At 39.7% G+C, this 12,206-nt stretch overlaps 1 protein-coding gene across 1 annotated transcript; it reads left to right on the top strand.

Moving 5' to 3' along the window:
* Window positions 1-3,351: 3,351 nt before the first annotated feature.
* On the top strand, window positions 3,352-3,699 carry LOC102916794 (large ribosomal subunit protein eL37-like). The gene has a single exon (XM_042261315.2). The coding sequence runs from the start codon at window positions 3,352-3,354 to the stop codon at window positions 3,643-3,645; it is 294 nt and encodes a 97-aa protein (XP_042117249.1). The 3' UTR covers window positions 3,646-3,699.
* The last annotated feature ends 8,507 nt before the right edge of the window (window positions 3,700-12,206 follow it).

Here is a 12,206-nt window from a genome sequence, read left to right on the forward strand (position 1 = left end):
CATGAAACTGAAAAGTTGGTGTAAGGCAAAGAACACCATCAATTGAACAAAGAAGCAGTCTATGGGATGGGAAAAATATTTTACCAATTGCACATTGTTTAATGGTCTAATATCCAAAATATATAAAACTCAATAAACTAAATATTAAAACCCAAATAATACAATTAAAAATGAGCTATAGATCTAAACAGAAAATTCCTGATTGAGGAATCTGAAGTGGCTGATAAACACTTAAAGAAATGTTCAACATCCTTGCTCATCAGGGAAATGCTAATCAGAACTACATTGAGATTCCATCTGGCATCTGTCAGAATGGCTAAGATCAATAACACAAGTGACAGCTCATGCTGGAGAAGGTATGGAACAAGGGGAACACTCCTCCATTGCTGGTGGAAGTGCAAACTTGTACAACCACCATGGAAATCTATATATGACAGCTCCTCGGAAAACTTGAAATTGATCTAGCTCAAGACCTAGCTATATTGTTCTTGGGCATATACCCAAAGCATGCTCCAACCTCATGTACCATCATCCTGAATGAGGTACCCTAGACTCAGAAAGACAAACATGGTATGTATTCACTTAAAAGTGGAGATTACCTGTTAAGTAAATTATAATTAAGCTACGATCCACAGAACCAGAGAGGCTAGGTAAAGAGGAGGGCTAAGCATGCCTCTCCCTGAGAAGGAGAAAAAGATAGATTCTGCAGGTGGACTGGGTATTGGTGAGGACAGGAGAGGAAGGAATCAGGAAGATGGAGAAAGATGGAGGGAGAGAGTGTGGGAAGAGACAGCTGATATTGGGGATCATTGGGGGGTATGGAAACCTAGTGCAGTGGAAACTTCCTGGAATCAATGAGGAGGACCCCAGAAAAGACTCCTAGTAATTAGGGATTCAGAGTCTCAACTAGCCATGTCTTACAGTCAGTCAAGGCTTCCAGTGGAAGGACTGGGTTGCATTCAATTAAGTTGTTGGCCAATGGGTTCCCATGAGAATCCTCAAATATCCCAGGATGATGCTAGGACAGAAGCTTGCTCTCTGAAAAGTAGTAGTAGAACCCTATTGCTGAGGACAACTTCCACACAGACAGTTGAACTTAAAGAGGTTGAGCTGGTATTGGCTTGGAGCCTTCACCTCTACATTCTAGTCTCTTTACCATCTCTGCAGGATATAGAAATAAAAACCTGGACACCAACCCAGCCACAACCACCTGCACCACTTACAACCTGCCCTATCTAAAAGATTTTCTGAGGCAATGGCAGTGCAGAACTTGTGGGAGTTGCCAACCAATGACTGGTCTAATTTGGGGCCCATACCACAAGAAATATTCCATGTTTGACACTGCCTGGATGGCCAGGAACTGGAGGCTAGATAGTCCAGAGATCTATAGTAAAAGGAAACACAACTGGCAAAAAAAATTAAATCAACAAAATGATTCTAAGGATGTTCAATTATACTCATAGATCACTGCCTTCTCAGTCATCGCTAGAGGAAGGCTTCCTCTGGAAGCAGAAGGGAGTAGGTGCAAAGACCCACAACCAGACATTATGCAGAGAGAGAGTCTTAACTGTCTAAATTGGAGGTCTCCAATGGGTCTCTCCCCTCAGATTTTGGGGAACTCTGCATGAGAGAGGGAGGAAAGACTGAATGAGTCAGAGAGGGTGGAGGACACCAGGAAAACACAGCCTGCCAAATCAACTAAGCAAGGCTAACAGAGACTGAAATGGCAAGCAATAGGCCTGTATGGGTCTGTACCAGGTCCTCTAAGTATATGGGATGGTTGTCATGTTGGTGTTTTTATGGAACTTTTTAACAGTGGAAGTGGGTGTGTCTCTGACTCTTCTGCCTGCTCTTAGGACTCTTTTCCTCCTATTGAGTTGCCTTGTCCAGCCTCAATATGAGTGCTTTCACATTATTTTATTGTGTCTTGTTTGGTTGCTCTTGAAGACTTGTTCTTTTCTGAAGGGAGAAGGACAGGGAGTGAATCTAGAGAGAAGGAAAGTAGAAGGGAGCTGGGACAGATGGAGGAGGGGAATTTGGTCAGGATATAATGTGAGATAAAATCATTTATTAGAATCAAAAATATTTTTTAAAAAAATCTCCTGTTACCTATGTTGTTAGATGTTACATGAACCCTTGACTCAGTGTGCGTTAAATAATGTGGATCAAATCTACATAACTATAGACACCAAGTGGTGTGCTTTATAAAGAAGAAAAGGTATCCCAGGAGAAGTTATATTTATTTCTGTAGTTTTGTGAATTATTTTATTAAGAGCCCCTACATTTTGAGTTAACTAGCCTTACTATCCTCAAGACCACACTGGGAACAGCTCCCTTTGGAGGAACTCAATATTCCAAACATATTTCTTCTCCCTTTTGATAATGGGCCCCATAGAGGGGTCAGTACAATCACTAGAAAGCAAGACTTGACAAGGAAGAACAATATTAAACAAACCCTGACTTGGATTAACTAGAGATGGGGACTATGGAGGGAATGGAAGCTTATCCTCAGTCTTGATGCTGAGACCATCACATTGGATAGAATATTTCAAATATGCCTTAATGTGTGAGAAACTGAATGATTGTGATGAAAGAGAGTGATAAAAGCAATCAAAGAGAGCCCTCTGAAAATCTTGTCATGTAGTGTCCATCATTTCTTGAGCAGAAGATAGAGAAAAGGAGAAAGTTAAAGGAAACTGAAATAATGCAGGGACCAGTATTGAAGTTTATTGAAAAAGAAAAAAGTTGAAGCTCATGAATGAGGCTCACAACAGCAGAAATGATCAGGAAGTAGTGTGAACATTCAAAGTCATACATTACCTGGTTCCTTTCTGGTTTTTTATATGTTTTTGTTTCTGAGACAGTTTTACTATGTGTTCTACCTTAGCATTGGACCCATTATCCTCCTGTTTCAGCTTCCTGAGTGCTGTGGGTTACAAGAATGTGCCATTGTGCCTAGCATGACAACTATTCTGAAAAAAGCCAGTCTTACAAGAGTAAAGATGAGCTGGGTGGTGGTAGCACCTTTAATCCTAGCACTTGGGAGGCAGAGATAGGCAGATCTCTGAGTTTGAGGTCAGCCTGATCTACAACATGATTTTGAGGATAGCCTAGGGCTATACAGAGAAACCCTGTCTCAAAAACAAAAATGAAAGAAAGAAAGAAAGAAAGAAAGAAAGAAAGAAAGAAAGAAAGAAAGAAAGAAAGAAAGAAAGAAAGGAAGGAAGAAAGAAAGGAAGGAAGAAAGAAAGAAGAGAATAAAAATGAACATTATGTTCTGGTTATCGTTTTAGGGGAAATTTCATGCTACAATTAAAAGTTGTGGCTAGAGGCCTCAGCGGCAGCAGCAAGATGACAAAAGGAACGTCATCCTTTGGAAAGCGTCACAACAAGACGCCCACACTTTGCTGCCTCTGCAGCTCTAAGGCCTACCACCTTCAGAAGTCGACCTGTGGCAAGTGTGGCTACCCAGCCAAGCGCAAGAGAAAGTGTAACTGGAGTGCCAAGGCTAAGAGACGAAACACCACTGGGACTGGGCGGATGAGGCACCTGAAAATTGCCTATCGAAGATTCAGACATGGATTCCGTGAAGGAACAACACCTAAACCCAAAAGGGCAGCTGTTGCAGCATCCAGTTCATCTTGAGGAATTTCAGTCAGTCATAAAATAAATGTTCTGGTTTCAAAAAAAAAAAAAAAAGGTGTGGCTAGAAAATCTGATTCTTCCCTACATTCTTACATCCTTTCTATCTACTGTCAAAATTTCTCCATCAATTATGATTTATATATGGTTTGCTACCATGAAACATACGTTGACATTCCATCCCAATTGTGAAATATTAAGAAGTTGGAAATTTTGCTACATTTTTCAGAGCTGAGCATTTGAGGAATGAGTAAGATTAGATAAATTCATTAGGGTGAGGTTTCTAAGGGTTGGATCTTTAGAAGAGGAGGAAGAGAGACCAGAGGAGACAGATGACAGACATCTGATGCATACACAGTCTCTCCATCTCCCTCTCCCTGAATTACTCTCCCCCCTCCTCTCATGTCTCAATATGTTATATCACTCAGGACTTGAGCAGCAAAGGAGCAAAGAGCAGATTCAGGCACTTAAACCTGGATCTTCAGAATCATAAGCAAAATAAATCTGCTTCAAAGCATGCCTTGTCTGTGGTATTATATAGTTATGGAATAATACTATCCCACTTACTCTCATAATTTCAGTCCGTCTCCTCCTCATCACTTCCATCCAGAGGCTATAGTCATCACTTCTTCTGATCTAGACTTTGAGAGTCACCGTGGAGAAAATGGGTCGACACATAACAAGACTTGCAAAGGTTTCCATCAAGACTACCCCAGCAGAATGTCTGCTTGCCTGATAAAATATGCTCAAAATGATCAGGCCATTTATTCTAGGACCTCATTGAGAAACTTGAAAAAAATGAAGAAAAAAACCCTAAACCTATTTAAATATTGGGTTTTTTAATTATGTGATAAATGTAAATTTTTATTAAGAAAATATTTTCATACCAATCAAAGATTCCCTCCTTCCCTCCTCCTGCCCCTCCAGCCTCCTTGTCCCAACTCATCCCCCATTCCCTCCTACAAGAAGGTAAGGCCTCCCATAGGGAGGTACATTTAATAGAGGCAGGTTCAAGCCCCTCCCCCTGCCTCAAGGCTGTGCAAGGTGTCCCATCATAGATAGTGGCCTCCATACCTATGATGGGTATTTTTAATTAAAGAAGACAATGTATATAATTCAAGTGTGGCTCTGTAAACCAGCAAAGGAGGCAAAGGTAGTAAAATCACAAAGCTCTGAGAACACAGAACTCATCCTGCTTGAGGACCAAATTGCACATGAGGAAGAAATGGTCACCAGAATTACTGGGCATTGATTTTTTTCACTTAATTATTCATCCCAATCTCCACAAAATAATATGAAGAGAACTATATGTATGTTGAAGCAGAAGAGGAGGAAATATATTCATGAACTCACTCACATTGCAACTTTTGAGGCTCCCAGGGACAACAGCAAAATCAGATATCACTGTCATCTTTGAGATACTAAAGAGGAAAGGTCAAGCATTCCACAAGGAACAAATGAAAGCCATTTCTTTTCAATAAACAGTTGATCCTGTGGGTGCAAGGGTTTAAAATGGAGAATGCCATACCAGTCACCAGATACACACATCACGAGGTGGAGTTTGCCTGGCTTCTAGCGATGTCCACCACTATTCATGTAAAAAATCCACATACCTATGATGCATCCCATTTAGTTGCAAGTAACTATGTTCAAAGCAAACAAACAAACAAAAAACCTCACATTCTTTATTTTAAATGTGTAATGGTCTCTTCACATGTGTTTACAGCCTAAAGACAGAAATGTGTTAAATGTATAGCCTGAAGAATAATCAATATCTAAGTCATCAATATATATTTGAAAAAATGTACCTCAAGTCTGAATGAATTTAAATTTTAACTATTTTATAGTTTTATTGTAGTGTTTTAAATGATAGCTGCTTTAAATATCAAATTATTTAGAAGTAAATATATGGCACACAAACTTCAAAAAATATATCTTGTAGTTTTACTTCATTAAAATGTTAAGGTTTTTCACTGAGCTTTTTCTTTGTGTGTATGTATGGTGTATGTGTCTGCATGTGTATGTGTTGTATATGGGTGCATATTTACATGCTCATGTGTATAAGTGCAAAGACAACCTTGGAAGGGTGTCACTCCTTGCCTTCCATTTGTTTGGTGCATGGTCTCTTGTCTGCTAATATGCACACCAAGCTAGCTATCAAGGAACTTCTGGGGATTCTATCTTTGTCTCCCTTAGGAGCACTGGGATCACAGATGCAAGCTACCACATCCAGCACAATGTATGTTCTTAGAATCCAAACCAAAGTCCTCCATTTGGGTGACAAGTCCTTTACTTAATAAGCCATCTCTTTTTTTTTTTTTTTTTTTTTTTTTTTTGGTTTTTCGAGACAGGGTTTCTCTGTGTAGCTTTGTGCCTTTCCTGGAACTCGCTTTGGAGACCAGGCTGGCCTCGAACTCACAGAGATCCGCCTGGCTCTGCCTCCCGAGTGCTGGGATTAAAGGCGTGCGCCACCACCGCCCAGCAATAAGCCATCTCTTTAACCATATACTTTTTATAACATTTTAAAAAGTTAACAGTCGATAAAGTCATTTTAGGGAAGTCGAGTACTATAGAAAGAAACTTCAATGACATCAAGAAAAGATCCATGTTGAATAGGAGAATGTCCTCAAAGGAATACTCAGCAATTCAGGGTAACCTGTACATGTAATAAGGTATACAATAATAATAATTGTTCAACTTACAATGTGTTCTATTTTATTGCATATTCAAGCAATTATTTAAGAGCACTTTTATCTTTCCTGAAGCTTCTGATTCATTCTTTTCAATTGTCAGCAGAATCCTATGCCTTCACATTATTCTTAAAAACATCCAGAGTTTTTAAGTCATGTGATTTTGGTATAATGTGTCTTTTAAAAAAATATTCTTTTCATATCACTGACTTCCATTCCAATTTGGACTCACTGTTTGTAGACTAAATGCATAGTTGCCAAAATACAATATTTCTTCTTTGCATTTTTGAGATAGGCCAATTGTTTCTCCCACATTTTTTCATTCAGCTTTTTATCTCTAAAATCACACTTCTAGAAGCACTAGAAATCAAAGGTCTGTGTAGCATTAGCATTCTAAGCCATCACCTGCTGTAAATATCTGTTTTGCCACCTGACTAGGAGTTTGGCTTTATTCCTTTGCCATATGCTTAGCAAAGAGGAAAAACATGTGAGTTCTGAAAATCACTCATCTGCTGCAAGTTGTGTGTTATCTTGAAATCACTTGGAAGAATCTATATCCAAAAGGAAATGGTAAGCTCGACCTCAGGAAGACAGCATCATCCCCATGTCTAACACCTGTGACTGTGCTAACTTATATTATATAGAAGATATATTTCAGATTTGATTAACATTACAGATTCTCAAATAAGAAAAGTACCCTAAATTATTAAAGTAAGTAGAACGTCATGATTTGAGCCCTAAAACAGGGGAATTTCTGTCACTGGAGTGAGAAGAGACAGATGTAGAAGGAGAAGACAGTGTGAGAAACATCAAATGTACTTTTGCTGGCTTGAAATGGAGAGAACAGGATGACAAATGTAGATGGCCTTGGAGGAGGGACTTGGTCAACAGTCAGCAGCGAAATGGAACTTCAATGTTACAAACGCAAGAAACAAAGTTCTGTGAACAACCAAACAGGCTTGAAAGTTAATTCTTTTCCAAAAATCTTCAAGTAAAAGAAGGGGCTATCCCCTCCACCCCTTGCTACCTGCGGCAGGAGATAGCTGGCCTCAGGGTCTTGAGAGTGAGCGAACTAACCATGCCCCACACCAGCTTCAGCCCACAAGAGAGCAGGGAAGCCATGCACCCCACCTGGACAGCACACTAGCGTTGACCCTGTTGTCCGGGCACAGGTGAGCCGGTCCTGAGGAGATGAAAGCAGGAGAGTTGACCTTGCCTTCCTCCCCCTCATATGTCCCCTGCAGCCGTCGAGAGAGAGGGTCCTGGGCCTTGCCTGGGGAAAACAGTAGAACTGGACCTGGTGGTATGAATGCTAGCGGGCTGGATTTGGGGACCCGAGAGCAGGAGAACTGGTCCTCACTCCTTGCCGCAGGCAGTGTTGGGTGAACTAGCTGAGGCAGTGCTGGAGAGCTCACCTGGGTAGTGACCATGAGGGAAAGCTGGTGGGCTGACAAATCCAACTGCCACCCAAGCCCAGAACAAGGGCTATGGCTTGTTCCACCCAAATATCCACCGTATCTGTGAACTGTTGGAGAATGTGAAGGGGATGAACCTACAGATCCAAAACGGTAAGATCCCAGGACAAAGACAACAGGATCTCCAAGAGGAGCCCCAGTGAGAGCCCATTATTGACAGTGTAGCAGAAGCCAGAGGCCTCAAACCAAACCAATGAATGACTCATAGCAATGCACACTTAGAAGTAAAAATGAATGGACTAAAGGCCAAACTGTGTGACTCAAGGGACGACACTTCTACATCGAGGGCCTTCACCTTTGTCTGTCTGGCTGTCTGTTTGGTTGGTTGGTTGGTTTTTGGTTTTTCTTTTAAACTCTGTTTTGCATGGGCAGAGAGCAGAAGCAAGGGGATGGGGAGATAGTAAGATTGGGATGCATGATGTGAAATCCACAGAGAATCTATAAAACTTTAAAAATACGGCAAGATCACATCATGAAGTGGTTTGTGAAATTAAACAATGAAATAAAGAAAGTGGTTAAGTTCCCTGAGAAGTCTGACCTACAACAATGTAGAATGATGCTGTTAATAGCTTTTGTTCCAGTCTTTTTTGTTTTGTTTTTCGAGACAGGGTTTCTCTGTGTAGCTTTGTGCCTTTCCTGGATCTCGATCTGTAGACCAGGCTGGCCTCCAACTCACAAAGATCCACCTGCCTCTGCCTCCCAAGTGCTGGGATTAAAGGCGTGGGCCACCACTGCCTGACTGTTTCAGTCTTATTATTGTGTGTGTGCATATGTATACATGTATGATATGTGTGGACACTTGTGTCACAGAACAATGTGTGGAGCCAGAAGTCAGTTCTTTCCTTACACATTTATATAAGTTCCAAGGGTCAAACACAAGTGATGAGGCTTGGGCAGCAAAGGCATTTATTCACTGAGCCACCTTGTCAGACCTGTGGATTGTTTTTAACCCACTTGATACATGGTAATGTATTACATACAGCAGAAATAAAAACCTAATACCTCAGGCTTTGTCAGAAGTTTCTTTGGGAAATTCAAAAACAGCAAAATAAGATGGAAAATTCAATGAATGGGTAAGTGGATAATAGTTTACCGGAATGTGGACTAATTTGGTTACTACTTTGTTGTCTAAGGGTTTGTCACAAGTTCTGTCTCAAGTAAGATAAACTAAACTAGTGTGGGGAAAGGCTCACTACATAAAGTAGTGATAGGGAGAACTCAGTGAGAGCATTAAAACATGAATGCCATCTAAATGAAGACCTGAGTGAACTCTCCATGGGCTACTGAAACTGGAAGCTGAAATAACTTGCAGAATATTTCTGAAACAAGACAAAGTATTTTGATTTTTATGCCAATCTTTCAAATAGTCATGGAGTAGAACAGTCTTGAACAGCACTGCTCCCTGAAGCTGAGGCAATCATCTTAAGGAAATATTTACTGGAAGCACGTGCTGGTGCATTATTCCATCCACAGCATCTCCTATCCCCACACCTTGACCCAGAGTGTCTCACATTTGTTTTACAGGCCAGAATTAAATTAACCTAAGCAAGATCCACTCACTGAACCCACAGGTATTTTCAGTTGCCAAATGTTGCAGGTAATATGCTTTATTTATAAATATTTACGCATTTTAATATTTATGTATTGGGGTGATTATAACATAATTACAGTCATTTTTTTCCCTTTCTTTCCCCCATCCAACTCCTCCCATGTACCCCACCCTTGCTCTATTTCAAATTCATGATCTCTCAGTGCCTTGTCCAGTAGTCATCAGAGAGGCTTCCTCTGGCAGCAACTGAAAGCAAATCTAAATTGAAAGTCTCCATTGGGTCCCTCACCTTGGAAATTGGGGAGCCTCATGTAAGATGGGGAGGAAAGACTTTAGGAGTCAGATGGGATGGAGGACATCAGGAGAACATGGACCACTGAGTCAACTAAGCAGGGCTCACGTGGGCTCACAGAGACTGAAGGCACTGGGCCTGCAAGGGTCTGCACCAAGTCCTCTGAGTGTATATTATGGCTGTTAGCTTGGTGTTATTTTGTGGGGGAGGGAGCCCCTAACAGTGGGAGCAGGATGCGTCTCTCTGGCTCTTTTGCCTGATCTTGGGACTCTTTCCCTCCTATTGGGTTGCTTTCCCAGGCTCAATATGAGGGCTTTCACCTTGTCTTATTGTATCCTGTTCTATCGTGTTTGGTGGGTTACTCTTGGATGCCCGTTCTTTTCTGAAGAGAAACGAAGAGGAAGTGTATCTGGTGAGGGTGGGGCTGGCAAGAGTGGAGGGAGGGAAAACTGTGGTCAGGATGTAATTTCATGAGAGACAAATCTATTTACAATTTAAAAAAATTAAAAAGTCAAGTTCATGATCTCTTTTCTTTTTCTTTAATTGTACACATAGAGAGAAACAGAAGGACAGACAGACACACACACACACACACACACACACACACACACATTTTACTCAGTTTGTACAATGTTACTTGTATGTTTATGTTTTCAGAACTGACAATCTGGTACTGGATAACCAATTGGTATGTTCTTCTCTGGGGACAATTATTTCTCCCACTCTCGGAAATTTTAGCTGCATGTAGTTTTTTTTGTGTAGGGTTTAGGCCTTGTAAGCTTTAACATGTCTATTTATGTCCTCCCTGTTCAGGTCATGCTTAAGCATCCATATTCATGAGACTTCCTAGGTGTAGTTTTTGACATTTCTAGGCATTTCTAGACACAAACTTACAGCAAACTCCCTGGTTTTTATAATCTCCACACTCTCTTCTGTAGTGATACCTGATCCCTGAACAGACACAGGAGTTGTCACAATTTTTGGATCTAATAATCTGGCCTCTCATGGTGAAGACGTTCTATATAGGCTTAAGAATGAGTTCTACTTTTGCAATGTATCAATTAAACCAATACAGCTAGTACTGCTTTCTAGCTCTTCTAGATCTTTACTACTTATTCATTCCTTTTCAGTTAACAAAAAAGATATAAAGTCTCTACTTTGTTTATATCTCTCTTTAGTTCTTTCTGCTTTTATGTGGCATCTACTTTATGTATGGTTCAGCTAAATATTTGGACAATTTTACAAGTTGAATTGAGTAATACCTTGCCAAATATCTTTTTTTTTCCCGGTAAGTTCTCTCACTGCTTTTTACTCATTGCTCTGGTTGCTATGAATATTGTGGTCTGGACATTTCAATTTGTAAGCTTATGAAATATACACACATATATACACACATATGCACATATATTTTATATATATATATATATATATATATATATATATATATATATATGTGTGTGTGTGTGTGTGTGTGTGTGTGTGTGTGTGTGTGTGTGTGTGTGTTTACTGCTTTGTCCTTCAGGGGAAGGATTGAAGGAAGAGTGTGTCCTTGAAGCAGTAGTTTAAAGTCTTGCTCAACAATTCTGGTTTGGTTTTCAATCAAGGTCCTCTGGGCCTGAAAATTTACCACTTGAAAGTAGGAGAGAAATCAGCCAGGTGATAGTGGCACATGCCTTTAATCCCAGCCAGCACTTGGAAAGCAGAGGCAGGCAGATTTCTGTGAGTTCATGCCCAGCCTGGTCTACAAAGCAAATTCCAGGACAACCAAGGATATTACACAGAGAAACCCTATCTTGAAAAAATTAATTAAAAAATAATCAATTAATTAAAAATAATTAATTAATTTGATTTAATTTTAAAAAGAAGGTAGGAGAGATATGGTCACTCAAATCAGGATTTCTAATACTAGATTTAGCTTTTATCATAAGTCAAGTACAATCTAGTAGACTAGCTATCTATTTTATTCTTCAGGCTTCTTAGGGTAGGTAATTAATTAACCAATACCAAGGATCCCTGTAGATTAAAAAGACCATCTCAGTATTACCACACCTCCTGTCATATCTGCCTTATAAAGGAAATTGATCATAGGTATTTTCAAATATGCAGGTCCTCCTTTCATTAACATTAATACTTGGAAGGGAAGAACATATTTAATACTTTATACTTACTACTTTACTATTTGAGGTTTTATTTTTCCAGTGAAAATATATACATTCTATGCTTATGATAAAAATAATCAAAATAAATATATACAAAACATTTTCAAAAATGTTTCTTCTGAGTTATAAGGTGAGTAATTATGAAAATAACGATTTCCAGAAGCAATAGCCAATATAAAATATATAAAATATATTCTGCACCTAGATACTTAGACCTTATAAAAATTTTACAAATGCAAGTCAAAAAGACTATGAAATACCATCTTACCCCTGTTAGAATGGCTAAGATTAAAAAAAAAAAAAAAACAGCTTATGTTGGAGAGGATATGGATCAAGGGGAACACCCCTCCACTGTTGGTGGGAGTGCAAACTTAGCTACTTTGGAAATCAGTATGGCAG

Source organism: Peromyscus maniculatus, chromosome 14 (genome assembly GCF_049852395.1).
Source record: "Peromyscus maniculatus bairdii isolate BWxNUB_F1_BW_parent chromosome 14, HU_Pman_BW_mat_3.1, whole genome shotgun sequence".
In the NCBI taxonomy this organism is placed as follows: Eukaryota; Metazoa; Chordata; class Mammalia; order Rodentia; family Cricetidae; genus Peromyscus; species Peromyscus maniculatus.